Source organism: Equus przewalskii, chromosome 30 (assembly GCF_037783145.1).
Source record: "Equus przewalskii isolate Varuska chromosome 30, EquPr2, whole genome shotgun sequence".
NCBI lineage: Eukaryota > Metazoa > Chordata > Mammalia > Perissodactyla > Equidae > Equus > Equus przewalskii.
The window spans coordinates 2617535-2638469 of NC_091860.1; the positions used below are offsets into that span (position 1 = coordinate 2617535).

The window sequence follows — 20935 nt, forward strand, 5'->3', positions numbered from 1 at the left end:
GGTATATCCAATGTGGTGTAAGTTTTTGGTGGTAGTTTCAATGCCTTTGTTTATAAATGCAAATGTCCCTTTCATTTCTAGCTGGTGGCAGTGTTTGATGAGCAAGATCCGCATCATGGAGGTGATGGCACCAGTGCCAGCTCCACGGGCACCCAGAGTCCGGAGATATTTGGCAGTGAGCTTGGCACCAACAGTGTTTCCGCCTTTCAGCCTTATCAAGCAGCAAGTGAGATTGAGGTCACACCTTCAGTGCTCCGTGCGAGTAAGTGACAGTTCTTTCTTGACTGCACGTTTCATCTTAATTTGCAGGGATGTCAAGTTGGTAACCCAGCCATGCTCCTGTGAATGGAATTCATTATCTGTTTTTATCAAAAAATTGATTATGTTTAGAACCTGGGCAAATGTCTTTTGCAAGAGAGAGAGGCAAGATTCTTTACATTTTAATAGATTGGGCTTTCTTTACTTTAGACTGGTAGACTTCTAATTGCTCACTAAAGGTAAATAAGGATAATAGTTAAAGGTAAATTACCTGAATTTTTCTTTTCATTTATTTTGTTTGAATGCCAGAGCAAATAATCAAGAGGCTTGTTAAGACCAAGAAGGTCCATTTCAAGAAATTTGTAAGTTAAAAATCATTTATCTTTTAGAAACATTTCAGTTTTCAAGTGGAAACCTTAGCTGTGTGATTTCACTGATAGTCTTTAATAGATCTTCATATATAGAGAGGTAATAATATGTAATAATATACTTAAGATATATAAAAGTAATATATAGAATATAGCTAGATGACATTTAGAATATATAGTTTATTCTTATAAAGTGCATCCTTATTCTCACTTTTTACATTGGTAACAATATACAGCATTTTGAAAATTTGCTTCTAGATATTCAAAAACCACTTCTGCTTCTACTGTACCTTGAAGATATATATGAATGGAAGAAGGAAAGAGCATCAGATTAACAGTTAACAAATCTGATGTTCCATCAGAAACCACAGGGAAAGTATGCCATATAGAGATGTAGAGAGTTGAGAAGGCACATTGCATGATAGGATATGTAAGTGATGTCTTAGAGGACGACGTATGGATGCAGACAATGTTAACCACTTCCTAACATTGCTTCCTATCATATGGACAAGAAACAATCACAAGTGAGAGCTAGGCACAATGAAAAATGTTTCCTAGGAAGATTGCAGTGGAATAGCTGCTCTAAGGTGTTTTAGTTGAACGTTTCCTTATATCCAGGAGATTTAGATTCGTTTGTGTACAAATATACTTTAAACTAATTTTGTGGAAATAACATTTGATCACTATGTGCATATGCTATTTTAAAAATCTTATGTTGGATTTATTTTGGGCAATGTTTTTCAAAAGGTGAGGCATATACATGTGTGGTATACAAGGTAATATGTAGGTGGTACACAGGTTATGTTATTTTCTTTTATTATATACTAGCTTATTAAGTCCATTAAATGATTATCTGCTTGGAAGAAGCTGTGTATAAAAAGTGGAGTGCCTAAATTTCATTTCATTAAATAATGGTACAGGTATTCAGGTGCTTGATGTTAGGAAAATAGTGCCTTTATGTGAGTCATTATACCCTAATGTGTATAATTAAGCACAGAGCTTTTGTTGGGTTATTGTTGTAGTGTTTTTTATTTGTGTGTTTTATAAAGCAAGATGCACCTTTAATTGAGCTGCACATTTAAAAAGTGTTGGAGGAAAGGTCAATCCTGTCTTTATGTTAAGAAGAATTTGAATGGTATACTTCCCATCAATTTTTATCTTTTGACTTCTCTGGACTCAACGACATTTCTAAAACACCACCACCCACATTTGGCTGGCCCTGTGTGTTAAAATTTAACTGCTGTTTTCAATTCAAAATACTTCTTTTACCTTGTTTTTATTGAGAAAAGGAAGTTATATTTGAAGCATATGTGTTATCTTGCAGCCACCAGGGGAGAATATGCAAATGCCACTTTCTTGCTTTGAATTTTATATGCTAAGGTTCTTTAGATTTTATGGCCCTGGCAGGCATTGGGTAAGTGCTTGTTAAATATCTACTAAATACAAGGTTTGGTTACTGTGTATAAGTTGCCCATGCTTATGAGTCATCTATCTGTTAAGATGATTTTTCCTACTGTATTAATACCACTCATTTGAACATAAAACAAGAGTTAGTCTGTGCTGGCCAGGCATGGTGCTAGGTGATAAGAGTCCAGAGTTGAGTTAGTAAGGTCTAGTCCTTGTCATTCAAGGTGTTTATGTTTAGTGATCTTCCTTATTTGCAGATTTGGAAATAAAGAAGCCAACAATATATAGAGATTTGCTCAATCAAGGAATAATCAACTCTAATTAGGGGCATGGTTAATAAAGGATTTCAGGTAAACTCCTAATTTTTATCTTGGAGAAAGCGATTACTTTCCTATGTTTTCCAAGTTTTCCTATGAATGAATTCACTCATCTCCTTTGTTCCTTAAAAAGTTGATGGAAGCTAAGAAAAGTATATAGTCATGTACCACATAGTAACGTTTTGATCAAGGATGGACTACATATATGACAGTGGTCCCATAAGATTGGTACCATAGAGCCCAGGTGTGTAGTAGGCTGTACCACTTAGGTTTGTGTAAGTCACTCTGTTATGTTCACACGATGACAGAATTGCCTAACTACGTATTTCTCAGAATGTGTCCCCATTGTTAAGCAATGATTGTACAATTTCATTTTTCTCAATAAAACAGTGAATATTAAGTTTGGATATTAAGATAAAGTCTAGATGCGTTTAATAGGATTCTTGTCATAAGATCTTCTTTATGCTTTCTTAGAAGTTCCCACTAATTTGTCCTTGAGCTTTCTTGTAGTTCATACAGAGAGAGAGCTCTGATTGAGTTAAATCAGTGGGTCTCAAGTAGGGGTGATATTTTCCTGCAAGGGACTTTTGACAGCGTCTGGAGGTATTTTTGGTTGTCATAACTGGTGAAGGTGGGAGGATACTGTGAGCATCCGATTAAGGTCGAAAAGGATGCTACTAAACATCTTGCAAGGCACCGGACATCAAAGAACTATCCAGCCCAAAACATTAGTAGTGCCTTGATGGAGAAACCCTGAATTAATGAATTGTTGTCCTTATGGTCAAAATAGCAGCTACTTAAAAGAAGCTAAAAATGAAACTTGAGAAAAATTTTCTTGAGCCCAGTGTATTGAGCAGTGTTTGAATAATCCCCTTAAACTGAAGGGCAAAGAAATGATGACTAACTAATAATAATATTGCTCATAGATGGTAACCAATAAACCATAACAACAAAAAAGGGGAATTGTGGGCAGTACTAGACAACAATATTAGTATAAATATACTTTTTAGAACAAAAATATAAATTTTCCTAAATACCCAAAAATGTGCTTTAAAAAATGAGAAAGTGAATAAAATAGACCACATAGTGAAAGACTATTTATATAAAAGCTTCTTATGTTAAAGAAATAAATAGGATAACCATAAAAAATAGATACCTATGGGGAAGGGAGCGAATAGGATGGAAGAAATGAGTTAGAAACTAGACTTATAGTCACATGTTTTGTATGTTTGGTGTTGGAACCATATTATATTTTATATAATTATAAAACAAATTCTAATTTTTCAATAAAATTCTTAATATTAATAATTAAACAATAATTATTGTCTTAAAAGATATCATGCAACTACACATAAATATATATCCAGTTGATGTCATAGTCATCTCAGAGTAACTATTTCAAATAACTGTAAAACATAGTAATTTGTACAACTGAAAAGAGATGGCAAAAAAAGAACTGCGGAACAAACAAGAACTCTTAAAACTGTTGTTCGTAATGTCGGTATCGTTAATCTTAGATTGTTGAGTGGATATTATGAGATGAAGCAAATGAGGAATTATAACGGTATTCTAATTCTGTTATTCCTGGTGCCATTGAGGACTCAGGATTCTTAACACAGAAGAAAAGGGGTACACATATAATTTAGAGGAGAATAAATAAAAATCCCGTCGTCCTCAATAGGACATATCATAGTGAATCCTGATGCGTTTTATTTCACACACACATGCTCACAGGAAGGAGGAAGGAAGGGAATATCCTGTCTGTGTTCACCGAGGGTCTGCTACCAATCACAACCTAGTTAGCTGAGCCTTCCTGATACCCAGACTGTGCTATGGGAATAGCATTTCCCATTAGTATGGATTGGGGCTCCTTGGAGAAATGGCTGAGTTCAGGTCTGGGCAGGAAATGTGTGAGATGATCTTGAATCATCCTGTCATATCAGAAAATAAGGAAGCTATGAAAGATTACCAGAGTTGTGTCAACAGCGCCCAGCAGTCAACATGAGGTTCCCACTGGCCCAAGAGGGACAAATGGAACGTCAATAAGGATAATAATGGCAATACGTTCATGAGTTCACAATGATAATACATAAATAAGCAAGCTAGCAAGGTAAAAGGTGCTAGTGAACCAACTTGTTATTTGGAAAACTGATAAAAGAATTAGAGAGTCAGCTATCCATCCTGCATTTCCTATATGAATGGTATTACTGGGTAACCAAATAGTAGATGAGAGAGAAGTTTCTTTTTATAGAAGTATTTCAGCTAATAAATAAAGAAGTTATGATAGAATATTACTGTTTGTAACTCCAGATGAAATAATGGATCTGAGTATTGATCATCAATCACTGTGAATATAAAATAATAATAATAATAAATTAAGGAGAGTCACCCAAGCATTGTGTTGGAAGAATACAGCACCTCCTATGAAGTAGTCCTGATGAAAGAAATTAAGCACAAACCTGAGCAGATGTGTAGATCCACCTGCCAATTTAAAGGACATACAGAGCACTGGGAAGCAGGTTAGCACCGTGGGGATGTGTCAGCCAAGTGAGGACTGTGGGAAGCTGTACAAGACAGATGACCCACGCTGTTCAATGGGTTGGTTGCACGGGGGGAAAAAGAGACAGACGGGGAGCTTACAGATTAACGGAGGCTCACAGGATATAACGTCCAATCCCAGCTGTTGATCTTGTTAAAGGCCACTTTAAATGAACTTGGGAACAAAAAATAGCATTTGTATGCTGATTGGCAATTTGAACACTGATTAGATATTTGCTTTTAAGGAAATTATTATTTCTTTTAGGGGTGATAATGTTACTGAAATTATTTTCTAAAGAGCCTTTATCTTTTAGTAATACATAATGAAATATGTATAGTTGAAATGGTATATCTGGAATTTGCTTCAAAATATTACAGGTTGGGGACGAGGGGGACGGCTGGTTGAGTGCTTACATGGGGTGTCAGTATACGATTCTGTCTATTTTTGTATGTGTTTAAAATTATTCTTAGTAAAGGAAACATACACATACAAGGCACTTCTTTCACACTTTGAAAGTTAACTTAATTCCTTTTTCTCCCTGAATTGTATTTTTCCATTTCATGTAACTCAGAATTTTAAACTAATATATTTTTTAGCTTGAATATCTTTTATTGGTCATCTTTTCATGTTTTTCTGAAACAAAGAAAATACATCAAAATGGTAACTCTTTGAGTCATTTAGTTTCTCAACAGCAAGGCCACTATATCAAAACGTCCCTTTGCTGGTCATCCTGGAAGTCTGTATGTGTGGTTGTACATTACAGCAATTGTAAGATTCAGGATAGGTGATGCTTATTTTTTTATTTTGTAATTTTTTAAATGTGTTTTTTATTTTGTGAAGTAGAAGAAGAGCTATTCAAGGTATCATTATGACTTTCCTGAAGTCTAGGTCCTTTTGTCTTCGTGGACCTCTCCCACCATAATATCATTGAAATAATATTTCATGTAACTTTAAATATTTCAATATTGTATTTTTTCTCTTATGCAAAATTTAATAGTTTTCCATGGGCCCTAAAAGTATCATTATCATATGATGTGAGAAAAAAATTAAAACATCTTCTTTAACTTTCAAAGTTCATTTTTTTTCTTCTGATTTTTAAAGAAATTAGAACATTGGGCCCCTCGCAGCACTGCGGGCCCTGGGCAGTGGGCCTCCTCTCACAGATGTGTTGACAGTGTTGACAGCCTGAGGGCTGTTGACAGTGGAGAAATGGGTAAGAAGAACCAGCACCTTGACCCCTTTGTTTTCAGGCCAATAGAGCAATTTTAGGGAATGTTACAGTTGAAATGTGAAGATCTTGACATCAGATGCCTTAAATTCTCAGTGTTTCAGCCAGATCTTAGGAAGATCTTTCATTCTCCAGGCATATACACATACTTTGATTTAAAGATCCCTATATCCCAGATAACCTGCATAAATGTTTTCTTTCAACTCAACTTTTGATGTTGAGTGACAGTATATTCTACTTTATGCTTTTAACATGAGCTTACTATGCAGATACTTGTTTCTAGGACAGGAGGGTAAAGTATTCATGGTTCATAAGGAACACAGGCCATGTCCCATCCCTGTGAACACCCGGGCAACGTTGGTAATCGCTCTCAGCGTCTGTTCCTTAATCTCCAGGGAGCTGCCTCAGGATTGTTGTGAAGAGTCCACGTCATGTTTAAAGTCCCAACACAGTGCCTGGCATGTGATGAGCACTAGATTAACCCAAGACTGTAGAATGGTGATGATGATAGTGATGTCTCATGAGTGCAGACCCCCTTCTGATGGATGTTTAAAAAGGTTTAGAAATTGCAGAACCCAAGTAACTGGGATGGTATTCTTGAATAGGATATGCTGCCCCTCTTAGGTAGGTGGCGTGGAGTACTTTCATACAGAGAAGTGTCAAATTAGAACCATTTTTTCTTAACCTCATAAGTTGGGGTGTATGTTTTTGTCGTTAGTGCCGTGCAGTCGATTCCGACTCCTGCTGACCCTGTGGACAGCAGAGGGGAAGCTGCCCGGGCTTTCTGCGCCGTCCTCTCACTTTCCGGCGCTCTGTCAGACAGTGCTCTGCTGCTATTCACAGGGTCTTCATGGCCACTGTTTTCGGAAGTGGGTGGCCAGGTCCTTCTTCCTAGTCTGTCTAGTCTGGAAACTCCACTGAAACCATGGGTGACCCTGATCGTGTTGGAAACACTGGTGGCAGAGCTTTCAGCATCACAGCAACATGCAGACACCACAGTATGACGCCCAAATGATGGGTGGTGTGGCTCCCTGTCCAGGAAACCAACCTGGGCCTTGGTGGTGAAAGCGCTGAATCTTAACCTCTAGACCACCAGGGCTGGCTGTTAGATGTTTAACCATCTCTATTTTCAGTGTTCACAAATCCAGGCTTGGATCTAATGTGCTCAGGGGCACTCATTTCCTGTGCGAATGACTGAGTCCAAGTCTAATGATTCTTTTTAACCCTCTGATTTCTTTTTCTTTTTTACTTTTCAAGGACTTTTTTATAGAGGTCAGACATTCTGGGGTAGTCTGGCCTCAGAATGGTGGCAGGATTCATTTTCACCCCAAAATTTCTGATGTTTTTAATGTTTCCTCTGGAAAATCCAGCGTGAAGGTTTAAGATTCCTTTGGAAGTGACATATGCCCCAGTGATGGTAAAATTTCTGGCAATAGCATTGTTATAAAGATTTTGAGAAACAATGTATCTGATTTATTAGATTTTTTGTACTATCTTTTAAGTCTGCTAACCTTTTCTAAGCTATGTTAATTTTACAGTTAATTTTTATCGATTACTGGCAGAATTTTTCTGCAATGGTGCTATTTAACTAATTGGTTCAAATTTACTAGCTTCCCAACTTTTAGAACTTAGAGAGAGGTGATTAATTGTCACAGGAAGACTGTATGATGATGTTAGCACCTCCTCCCCTTTCTTAATCTCTGAATTTCTTTCTTACCCAGGAATATACAGATTGATTTTGTCTTGCTAGGAGATCCAGGATCTTTGGTTGCAGTGATCAACCTTCTTAATATTAACTAGTATTAGAATACTATTTTCCGGATTTGATTTAAGTATATATTAGAAATAGGAATAATACTCCTATTGTATACCCTTTTAACTTGTGAAGTGGAGCATGGCATGCAGATGGTATTCTCAGTATTTCAAATAATTACCTTCTTACTGTGCAAGTTCTATTCAGCATATAACACTCACCCAGTTTTGTTGTAGATGCAATCTGATTATTACATGTTGACAAGGTCATATATCTATTAATTGGATTGGAGATGGGATACAAAATTGCTGTAATTATTGTAATTTTCTAGCTAATTACAGGGTTGGCGGTGAGTATTTTACTTCTGCAAAATGAAAAACAGTATTCCATCAGAAGTTGTTTTATGGGGTTTCAGACATTTTGTTTTATATCCTTGGTGCTTTTTGCCCACAATGTATCGCTTTTGTGTTTTTTGTGTATCGATCCGCCTCTGAATGTCAAGAGTGCTCATTGGCAGCATCAGCGGAAGCTGGCAAAGGCACAGAGCCAGGAGTGCTCTCTGCTGCCTCTTTGTTCCGGCTGCCCTGCCACCTCTGTTGTTGACTACGGATTGGAGTGCTCTCCTTTCAGATCTGGAATAAAGGGCGGATGGGTCAGTTCCATTGGGAGAGGAATCCTCTGCTCTGCTCTCCTGTCACCTGTGCCGCATTCAGAACTACTCCCTGAAATGAGCATTTTTTATTAAATTCAGATTGTTTACGTGTTCTTTTTTTTGCACTGAGTATTATTTGTCAGCCCACTTAGTATTGTAATACACAGCTTCTTTTGCATATTCTCTCTCCTGTATTTCTGCTTTAATTAAGCTAAGCTGGGAGCTGAATTGACATTTTAAAAATAATGATGTATACACACCGTGAGTGTGTTTGGAGGGCTGCAGGTGGGTGGGGACTGCGCTGCTAAGAGGGTGCTGGAAGCTCCCCACCAAAGATGGTAAAAGCAAACTGATGTTGATTCCCTGCTGAAAGATAAACTGGAGGCGCAGGTGAAAATTGCCAAACCTAATGAGCAATTTGGCAGATAAGATGGGCTGTCAGGCGACAGTGGTTCAGCAGCAGGCGCACTGTCTGTGAACCAAGTTGTTTGTTCCAGAGGACTAAATTTAAATACCATAAATAAAATCTCCTTTTTCATTGATATTTTGTATCACAAAGATGTGTATTTTATCCGTCACTTTGCCTATTAAATAACCAACAATCAACAGCAATCAACATATAGTGATTTTGCTTATAAAATTATTTTCAAACTTGCCTTTTCGCATGTTCCATTTACGGAAAAAAATGAACAAAATGTATTTTCCCTGTATCAGAATAAAAACGATATTAGGTTTTAAAACAGACTAATAAAATGTAAGTGATCACTTGCTTCGTTGGGCTGAAACATTTCATCTGTGGTCTTTCTGTTGGAACACTCCAAAGATAACATTATGGTCTTTCCAATGGACTGTTGTAGTTTCTATCTGCTCACCTTGCCCAGGATTCCTTTCGTTCCATTGAGCACATGAAAATTTAGCCATGTGCATGGCTTCGCCCCATTGAGGCTGTCAGTGTATTGTATTGTGTAAGCGACATTCGGAAAAGTTTTCCATGTCTTTGTAGAATGTAGCACTCCCTTAGGGAACTTCTGGGTCCATCTCCCCTCCTTTTATCATTGGAAAACTCAGGCTCAGGGCAGTACCCTAACATAGTGTGTGCTTAAGGCACAGCCATAGCTCACATCGTCATATTCAAGGCAAGCAGAGTTATTGCCGAAAATGTATCAACACTCCCTGTCCCTCAGGATCTCTCGGTTGGTTTGTTTGTGGCGTTTCTAAACGCCTGACTAGGGGGTCGAGTCATCTTTGCAGTCCCATCTGGCATCAGTACTTCTGAGTTATCTTATCTTTCAGCAGAGTAAACATTTGCTCCTTACATTATTTAATTCCATTGTTTAATTGCATCTTTTTAAAAATCTTCACACATACGTAGACAGTGTTTTACACTCAGTAAGGGTGAGTGTTGGTCCGTTGGGCGGAGGAGTACTTTTCGGCAATTCTCGGCCCCATGCTATGGATGGACTTTGGTCTGTAGTTGGCAGGTGCTCCCTGGACGGCGTATTCATCTAAAAAGCTGGCCTGTAGCATGTTCGCAGTGCCACCCTGCGGGATCTCCACGCCCTTGACTTGTGGTGGTGTAGGGTGGGGGGAATTACGGATTCTGCCAGAAGTTCCCTTTGAAATTAGACCCAAGCCATGTGGAACTGGACCCCTTGTGCTCACAGCTCTCTGTATCAGTCAAAACTTGCTGAAATCTTGGGGAAGAACTTAGTTTTGCAGATTCGTTTTCCCCCAAAAAGATTCCCCCACTGGCCAGCCACTCCTTGCTCCTCACTTCTTTCTTCTTTGGCTGATATATTTTACTTGACTCTGAGGCTTTGCCTTGTATTCTCACCTTTGTGTGGAAATATACCTTATCTGCCCAATTATATTTTCTCCTTATCAAATGCAGAAAAAGTTCGTGACACTTGAAAATTTGTCATGGTAATGTAGCTATGAATATATTAAGAGAGTACAATTTAAATCAAAGCATGAAAGCCTGTTTCCAAATGGCAATAAGAAGTGTATTATGTAGAGAAAACAATTGTATGAAAATGTTTTAGTAGACCAGACTAGCTTGTAAACAGGATTTGTTTTCCATTTTCGTCTTCTGTTCTAACCGGGTACCTGGGTTCTTTTTCTATTAGCGCGTGTCACAGAGACCCATGTGGTGGATTATTTTGTCAGCAGGAAAGCTTGGCAGATAAAATCTTTTCTTCTCTTCTTGCTGCACTTGACATAGATCTCTTGTTTGCTTCTTGAGTCTGTTGGCTTGTTTATTTTCCCGTTGCTTTTAAGGTCAGCAATGGCTTTGCGTACCCAGCGCGGTTTGCTCCCGTCTGGCTCCTGGCCCGGCTGGAGGTGGGCTTCGTGTCTCAGAACCACTGCAGCCACACAAAAGGTGCGGGGGCTTGGTAAATGCACCTCTCCTATTTTAATTCCTTCTAACTTTCCCCTGGAACAGACAACCAGTAGTCTCTGGGAGGGCCACATTTTAAAGAAAAAAACTTTAAAGGAATAAGGGGACATTTGTATGGTGACAGATGGAAACTAGTCTTTTGGTGGTGAACACATTGTAGTGTATACAGAAGTCGAAATATAATGTACACTTGAAATGTATATCATGTTATAAACCAGTATTACCTCCAAAAAACCCTCAAGTCTAAATCAATGTATTAATTCATTATGGTATTTTGTATTTACTAAATTCATTTATTGATTTATAAATTAATTTATATTATTTATCAATCCATTGACTACATATCAGCAAACAGTTTTTCTCCTTAATAAGGCATCTGGGGCTGCAGTGTGTACATAGTGTGGCTCACCAATGCGAGCATGCGTGTCAGCAGATGTGTGCTTGAGAAACATTTGAGAGAGGACCCATAGTGCCTTCTCACGAAGAGCTCTCTTCTGTAAAGCTCTTTCCCTGTCTTAGATTTGACGCTTTCTTTAAATACTCCCCTCATATTGGCATTTGACAGTGCTTAAATAAATCTCGAATTTTCATAACTCCCAAGGAGGTGTTATGCCTCTATTGTCTTACCCACTATGTCTCCTCTTGGTCTCGTAAGTCCAAACCATCCACCTTGTTATTCTTAAGTAACGTCACACTGCGTATTCCCACCATGGAACACCTGACTATTTGTGTTCTCTCTAAAAGTTGTAGAAAATTTTCTGCACCCTACATTTTCTATCTGTTGGAGGTATTGAGCAGCCATGATCTGTTATTTTTTCTTTTACAGAGTAAAGGGTAAAGACAGCCATCACAGCTGCTCGTTGCTTGTGCTACAGTTGTGTTCCCACCACATATGTTTCCAGTGCAAAGTGTCTTTTTTTTTTTGAGGAAGATTAGCCCTGAGCTAACATCTGCCACCACTCCTCCTCTTTTTGCTGAGGAAGACTGGCCCTGAGCTAACATCCGTGCCCATCTTCCTCTACTTTATATGTGGCACGCCTGCCACAGCATGGACTGGCGAACCCCAGGCTGCTGAAGCGGAACATGCGAACTTAACTACTGTGCCACCAGGCCCACCCCCACAAAGTGTCTTTTTCTTGTTTTTATAGAGGTACCCTAGTAATAATGTTAAAAAATATATTATGCGTACGTTGGTATGTATATATATGTGTATACATAGCTGATGTTTAGTGAGGTTATGTATGGAAGGAGTCTAGGATAGCATGTAACTTCAGGAAAAGTTGTTTTCTAAAGGTGATTGCCATGTTTAAAGATGGAAATTTATAGTTGAGTCAATCTAGGAAGCCTGAGACCAAGCACAATATGGAAAAAGCAGAACCACAGGGCATTTCAGAGTACTACTAGGTTACTTAACCTGTCATCACATTTATTAAAGTGTCCGCTTGTGCCATGGCTGATCCATTGGTTAATTTGTGATTTAAATTAGCTTGAGAAGTATTTATTTTAAATATAGAATTTGTGTTAATGAGTTGGAAAAGAATATTTTATTGCTTGGCAGAGATGTTACAGCCTGAAGATTTATGACTTAGAACAACAAAAACCAGCTGGTGATCAGTTTGCATAAGTAGTATATGAGTATCTACTAATACTTGGTAATAGCCATTCATTTGTAACCAGAGTAAGGGAGTTGGGAATGGGAGGCAGAAACAAGGTGACTGGTGAATCAGAAATCATAGAACAAAACCATATTGAATTCTGAGTGTGGGTCTGTGATCCGTGGTTGAGGCTGGGAGGAGCGTGCGTCCACCCTGAGGAAGTAGCAGTCAGTGGGGCAGGGGTACGATGGTCTTGCTGTCAGCGTCTCAGCCTGAAAAGTCACCAGTCTACCTTCTTCATTTGTTTCCCTCGTCTAAGATTTCTCCCCTCTTCTCTTCAAAACTGGGAAATTTGCTTAATTTTCTAACAAATGACCACGAACTTAGTGGCTTAAAACAACACAAATTCATTACAGTTCTGTGAGTCAGAGTCCTGCGTGGGTTTCACTGAGCTCAAATCTGGGGTCGGCAGGGCTGTGTCTCATCTGGGGACTCTAGTGGAGAATGTTTTCTTGCCTTTTCCAGCTTCTGCAGGCTGTCTACATTCCTTGGCTCGTGGCGCCATCTTCCATCTCCAACACCAGCGACCTTGTATTTCTTTGACCCTTCTTTTGCAGTCATAAACATCTCCCTCTCTTTTCTTCAGCCCTTCTCTTCCATTTTTAAGGACTCATGAGATTACGTTGGGCTCACTTGGACAATCGAGGGTAATCTCCTCGGGTCAAAGTCTTTACCTTAATCACATGTGCAAGGTACTTTTTACCATGTAAGGTAACAGGGCAGCTTCTTGGGATGAGGGCATGGACATCTTTGGGGGCCATTATTCTGTCTCCCACGATATACACATATTTTAATCTTGGAGAGTAGAACGAAAAAATACCACTTCCATTGCTTTATGTACGAAGGCATTGTCCTCCCTGATCAGGTGACTCTGGGTATGACAATGAGCGTCTGACCCAACAACATGCATGTGGTGGTCGTTTTGATGTAAGTGTGCTGGGAAGGAAGGTAGTGAGCAGTGGGGCAGACTACCTCATTAGAAGTATTTCTTTGAGACCGTTTTTAATTTGGGTGAACCAAGTGGAGCAATATTTATAAAAATAAAACTAGCCATTTGGTTGATATTTATCTCTTCTGCATAATTAAAAAGAATTTTCATAATAATTATTGATATTTAGGCTACAAGTGTGAAATTTTGATTGGAAAAATTATGTAAGACTTGTGACTACTGAAGACATTGGCAGTTTCATTCTCACATGTTCTTTCTTGCTCAGGCTCTCCTTCTTCCCTTCCTCATGATTTATTTTCTTTGTTTTCTAAGCTTTAAAAGTTATAGCAGATGTTTAGTTATTGTTCTACACTTTCCCATAGAGGATTGAACAATGACTTCTAGGATGATTACATAAATTGATGGAACTTGTGGGTGTTGGATGTAATTTTCATTCTTGAACCTCCATATTAATTCTTCCCTTTCTTGAGCTAGTTTAGAAGTTTCTAGGGGCCAGCCCTGTGGCCGACTGGTTAAGTTCGCACACTCTGCTTCAGTGGCCCAGGGTTCGGATCCTGGGCACAGACATGGTACCGCTCATTAGGCCATGTTGAGGTGGCATCCTACATGCCACAACTAGTAGGACCCACAACTAAAATATACAACTATGTACTGGGGGGATTTGGGGAGAAAAAAGCAGGGAAAAAAATAAAAAAAATAGAAGTTTCTAATAATTCTGTTTTGAACAGAGGTTTTAAACTGAAGGCTAGTTCTAATGATTCCTCATGAGCACGTTCACCTACAGACCTGTTTTTGAATTACTTCACCTTGTTTTTACTTTGATTGTAAAGAAATGGATTCTTGGGCATTTACCAGTCTTTTGAAGAATTAAAAGTTTTCTTAAACATAGCACCCTTTTCTATTTTTGTGTCCTTATATTCTGCTTTGTTTTGTAGCTACTTATGTGCCTCTCTAGCATGTAAGTTTTTATAAAGCAAGAATCACATCTTCAGCATCCTGTGTGCCTGCAGCAGGTGGCGCAATGCTTTGCACTCAAGAAGTGCGCTGCCCTCTCCTCTCAGCCCCGGAGACTGGCGGTGGTGTCCAGAGGAGGGGCATGAGCGTGGGCTTGGTCAGAGTTGGTTTAGAGAGGTAGACAGTCTATTCAATTCAATCCAGGTTCTAAATAATGCATCATGATGAAAGACTATTCATGTCTATTGGATGTTAAATCTCGACAGATCCAAGTTCACAGATATACTTGATCTTTTAATTTTATTTGCCACTGTGCTAGCATTCCTTCAATAGGAATGTTTTTCCACACTGAAAAAATATTTTCTAATATTTTGCACTGAACACAATTTTATATGTATTTCAATTTTTGTACATTCTGCAAGATTGTAAATTTATATGAAAATCTCACAAATAACCTTCTACGTCTATATCCTCAATTGGATCTGCTTGATTAGCGGTCAATGCAATATTCTATTAGCGTAGAAAATTGAGATCCTTAATTAGAAAAAATATCTACTTGAAAGCACATCTAAAATGATCACTCTCTGCCTTTGAGTTCCGTCATCCATCTTCATTCACTTCCTTTGCTATCAAGACATACTAACTCATTTTTGTTAAGATCTTAGTACAAGGCTTGATTGCTTCAGAAGAGAAGTTCGATTTAGCTATAGATAATTTTATAGTTGTGGTTGTTATCCCTTACCAACTTTAAAGACAGAGCTTATTCTTAGAGAAAACAATTAAGAAACACTTTTGAACTAGACAAATTGATTAGCTGCTGGGAGCACGGTTTTACTCTCAGGAGCGTGGCTGTTGTAGATGTTGACCCTCTGTACCCATCTGTAGCAGATGATGCTTCACCGTCTTGGTATGAAAATGTGACACGTGTAATGCCTTTCTCATGCGAGAGTCAGGACTGTTGTGACGGTTGTGCACTAATAGTGTCTGGAAAAGGAGTGTGTGTGGGGGGTAATTTCTTGCCTTTATTTTTGTATATTCATGAGTATTATCTGTATTTATTGACTGAAAACTGAGTTTAGATATAGGCTTTTTTATTACAAATATCTATAGCAATATTAAAGAATACCATATGACATGAAAATACTGTTTTTAAAACTAATGGGGGGGCCAGCCCAGTGGCTTAGAGGTTAAGTTTGTGTGTTCCACTTCAGTGGCAGCCAGGGTTTGCAGGTTTGGATCCCTGGCGTGGGCCTACACACTGCTTATCAAGCCACACTGTGGCAGTGTCCCACATACAAAATAGAGGAAGACTGGCAATAGATGTTAACTCAGGGCCAATCTTCCTCACCAAAAAACCCCTAATGGGACAGTTTTTCCTATATGATTAATATATTATGTTTCTAAATAAATGAAATGTTTTATTTTCTAGATTTTGTTTTGATTTACTTTCATAAACTCTTAGTTCATAAACCCTTGAACTAAATACTCACATGCCACACACATGCCACGCATACAGAGACAGACTTCTGAGGGGGTTATTAATCAGAGGAAGTTAATAAATAGTGAAGTCTCTTATCTACATCTGACTGCTTTTTATAATTTTCTCTCAATTCCCATGGGTTTCAAACTTCTAGGTTTTTTATGCTACTCACATTTAAAAATTTTATTTTTTTTCTGTCTACTTATCTACTGATCTTATTGGTAAATATTATCTTTTTGGAGCATCTTCTAGTAATATACTATAAGGATGTCAAAATAATATGACTATTTTTCACATCTCTTCACCATAACTTACTGTGTATCACTCCATTGCTCTTTGAATTATTTTTCAAAAAGCGCTACTAGATATGTATGGGTAAAATGCAGCTGCTTGATATCTGTAACTTGATTATGATCAAATGTGCTTCATCTTTCTGAAAAATGGGAGCAATCAGACCGCTGTCGTCTGTGTCCCTTACCTTCTCAGAGTTAAGGCTCAGCTGAGTAATGGGGTCCAGGCCACATCTCTACCCTCTAGTCATGTTGTTAAATTTCATGTTGCAACTGAAAAGTCATCTAACTTGAAGAGAGAGACTATTTTAGGAGGCTTGACTTAGCGAATCTTTTCAGTAAAACTCATCCGCTTCTGGATGAATGTTGTATAAAGTCACTGCAGCCCGTTCAAAAGAGATTTATTCAACTGTAGTACAGAAAATACTGTAGAAATCACGGCAAATATATGACTTTAGGTAGCTTTCCCTTTTATAGAAATAAATTAACCCTAATTGGGAAAAAAAGTCTATTATTTAGTATCATTGCATCACATATTTTCACTTGTCTTTATAATTTTCTACTATGTAGGATCCTTTGTGTTTTGTTAAGTTAATTATAGAAAATTTCAAACATATTCAAGACTAAGGAGAGCAGTATAATGAAACTGCATACCCCCTTCTCAGCTTGAGCAATGGTCAACTTATGGCAATCTTGCTTCATCTATTGTCTTCCAGACTCCCCCAGACAGGATTATTTTGAAGTAAATTTTAGACCTCATATCATCTCTTCTGGAAATATTTCAGTGTGTATTTCTAAAACATAAAACTTTTAAAAAATATCGTCCCATACTGTTTAAGGAAAGACAGCACTTTATTAATGCTATGTAATATTATTTAAATTCCTCTGTTTTGTAAATGTGGTTTTATATTGGCTTGTTTAAAGCAGGATTCAAAGACAATCCACACATTACATTTGATTGCTATGTCTCTTTTAGTCTGTAAATTCCTCTTGTGTGTGTGTACGTGTACACACACATATACACATATTGTGGTTTATTCATTGAAATTGAGTTGTTTTTCCTGTGGTTTGCCCCTGTCTGGATTTTGCTGAATTCATCCCTGTGGTATCTATTATGTTCTCATGTCCCTTGTGTTTCTTATAAACTGGTAGTTAGTAAATATAATCTTGGTTTGATTCTGGCTTTAATTTTCAGCAGCAGTATCTCTGTGTGGTGTTCCATCAGGAGATGCATAAGGTCTGGTTATTTCTCATTTTGAGAATTAGCAGCATTGGTGATTTTTGCCTAGATCCACTATTTTTTTATGTTTCGAACGTGTTCATAGTCTACTTCTGTCTTTCACATATTAGCTAGAATATTTCTATAAGGAGAAAATTTTTTCTTGACAACTACTTTGTTATCCCTGACGTACCATTTGTTTATGAATGACGGACGAAATGCTTAATATTGCCACTTTCTGTACAACTTTTCAGAATAATGAGTTAGTTTTCTAGGCTAGCATCTTCCTGTTTTTTTTTTTTCTTTTTCTGTCTTTAAAAAAAGTGTCATTAAGAACTCATGAGCATTACCATAGTTATTGTTTCAATCTATTGCATTATTATTCTTATCGCTGCTCAGATTGCCCATATTGCAGTAGTGAGACCTGCCTAACGTGGTGATAATAGCATCCTTGCTTTCTGCCAGGACAATGTGTTCCGTGCCCATCTTCCTTATTTTCTGCCCCACATCTGGAATCAGTCATTTCTCTAAGTAGTCTTGTCCTGTTAATGGGGAAGGGTATTCAAAGACTGCTATTTGGGTTAGTTGGTTTTATTTTGCTAAGCCCAAAAGTAAGTTACAATGAAGAGTATCCTGGGCTCTAATTTTAGTTTTCCACGTGAGTCCTGAAAGTGCAGTGAATCTACTCTTGGTTATTTGAGAGGTGAATCTTTCTAAGGGCACCGATCAACATGGGTTCTCCATGCCAATTCCAGTTTCCCTTTACCTGGACCCTGATGTGCTCTTTGGGTACCTCTAAGACTCATGTTTCTCTGGTCACTGAGTGTGCATTTGATGAGGTCTTACTTGGCAGGTGTGGAAGCATTGATGGAAGTTCTTCTGGGCCTTCAGTATGATGCCAAAACAGAGCTACTGCTGTGTTGGCATTTGTAGGGAATTTCTCAAAGGAATCCAGGGCATTTTTATAATGACGGGCAGCCAATGTTTTAAGGTGTTTTTTGTGTTTTAGTTCAAGTAGTGCAGAAGAAATGGCATCTCGGTTATTGAGCTTAGTATTTTATATTTGTCTCTGGTGAAATTGAGTAGCCAGAAAATTGTAAATTAGCAGCGTTGGTGATTTTTGCCTGGATCCATTATTTTTTTATGTTTCGAACGTGTTGATATTCTACTTCTCTTTCATTTATTAGCTAGAATGTGCCGAATCATTGTGATGTCTTTGGTAGGCAGAGTGTGAGGGAATTTGGTCGTAGCTGGGACTGCCGAGTTTTGGGGAGGTTTTTTCCAGTGTGGTGTGTCTTGGCATGAGCTTACTTATCCCTGAGGGTGGTTTCTGGCTCCAGCTCCCAGCCCTCATCAACTGTTGACTTCACATCCTACATTGCATCTTCCAAGGCTGGCACCACTGGTGGTCTCTGAATTGGGATGCAGAATCGGTGAAGTGTGGAAATAGAATATTAGAACTTTGCGTATATCCTTAGTTTATTATCTCATATTTTTAAATTTACCATTTCTTGTATGTGTTTAATAATGTTTATATTAGTAGAGTTGAGCATTCATTTAAATGATAAATGAAAATGCAATACTGCTGCATGCTTAAAAAGTTTTTGCCAATTGTACTATATTATCAGGAAAGTTTGGAGCTACTGGGCCTGTCTTCTGGCTGGTCTCTCTGCGTCCTCTCTTTGGCAATCCTTGTGTCCATTCTGTGGTGTAGCAGGGGTGGTGTTTAAAAATACGCATCTCTTTTTTCTACCCCAGTGCTTAAAAATGTTTAGTAGCTTCCCAATTTTTTTTAACACAGTTAAAAATTTTAGTATGTTTTCTTAAGGTTTGCAAGAACTGCCTTGTGTCTGTCTTTTCAACTTCATCTCTTTCTACTCTATAACTAGCTCCCTGGACCTCTGAGTTTCTTGGATGGGTCTCAGGCCTGCTTAACTCTAAGCATCCTGTCCCCCTTGGTCGGTCTTCTTCTCTGTCCTCATTGCCTACCTGGCTACTTCAGTGTATCCCTCAGGATGCTGCTGAAGTAACAGTTTCTTTGGAGGTCTTTCCTGATTCCATGGACTTGCTGTGTGGTCCCATGGTACCTTGTACTTTTGGTGACTCCAGGAGAACAGGGAATTTGACTCCAGGGAACAGGGTTCTCTAGATCAACCGGTGTATGCTGATACATGTTTAACAACTGCCTCTCTGAAAACCAAAAAAGACCAGCTTTGTAGCATTTGCCTATTTCAACAGTGTAAATGTTCTCCTCATGGCCAATTTCAAGCTACCAAAGTCATGTCACTGAATACAGAGTTGAGAAGAGATGGTGGTAGCACACCATTATATGGTATTTCCACCATAAAGGATGGAATAGATGCACCATGAGCATAGATAATAATACAATGTAGTAAAATAATTGGGAAGTGAAGTGTTTCCAGTATTTATTATCTTTGTTTTTAGTATAATTCAGTTAATTGTAACTTTATATGCTTACATATAGGTGTTGTGCCTGTAGATGTGTGAAACGCTCACAGTTACGATGAGCTGTGACTTTGCGTGTGTCCCCCCGTCCCGTTTGTGTGGCAGATGTGTGCTGGCGTAGCTGGCTCTGCGCTCAGCTTCATGTGGTCCTCGCGGTACACATCCGCCTTCCCGAATTTTAACCTGATAGGAAATAAAGGAAGGGTTCTTTTCCCGTTTGCTCTTTTCTGGTGACTTTGCTGTCATATAAAATTATTTATTGCTTACTTGTGATATTTTCATCAGTAAATGTGTTTTGGACATAGAACCAGCCCTCTGATAGCTGGTATATTCTTAATGAATCTTATGCTTAGTTTATGAAGATACTGAATACTATTTCTGCCCAACAGGAATTTCTGTTTTCTCTTTCTAGAAATGCATGCAAATACAAACATAGTGTGGTCTGTCAAAATCATTATTTAATCCCTCATAAAGATCTTCCATGTAGGTCTTGATAACTTTCACCCATAATTTGCTTTCGAGCTTGTGGAACTTCTTGAAATTTGAAATTTGATATTACTTTTTTTCCCCTCATAAAGGAAGACCAGTGTTCAGTCCCAGGCCTATTGTGAAATGTGTGGCACTGTTCTTGGAATAGATAAATTCCAATTAATTAATTTCTTTAACATATACTTTTTGAGTACTATTAAGTTCTAGACATGTTAGAATAAACTAGTTGTACATATCATGTTACTTTAAAGCTTACTATCCTTTGTATAAATATATTATTAATACTGTATAGACCCAATAATGTAATATGTGTGCTCTGATTATCTAGTAGACATGGATTGATGCTGATCTTTAAAATAACAGTAAAAGCGATAATTAGGAAATAAAAATAGACAATTGTGAAAAAGGAAAATGTAGTTGGAGTTGAAAACTAAGACAAAGGAAAATAGAATTTTACGTATTTAATCTATATCTGTACCATGTATCACATGGTATTCAGGTCCACAAAGCTTT

General features: G+C 38.1%; 1 protein-coding gene across 50 annotated transcripts in view; it reads left to right on the forward strand.

Annotated features, from left to right (window-relative positions):
• PARD3 (par-3 family cell polarity regulator) overlaps positions 1–20935 on the forward strand; it is a 614383-nt gene that overhangs the window by 251169 nt on the left and 342279 nt on the right. For all 50 annotated transcript variants that reach the window (XM_070601674.1, XM_070601679.1, XM_070601668.1 and 47 more), the window contains one exon: positions 82–262. In XM_070601674.1, the coding sequence (XP_070457775.1) occupies positions 82–262 (181 nt within the window). The remainder of the gene's footprint in view (positions 1–81; positions 263–20935) is intronic.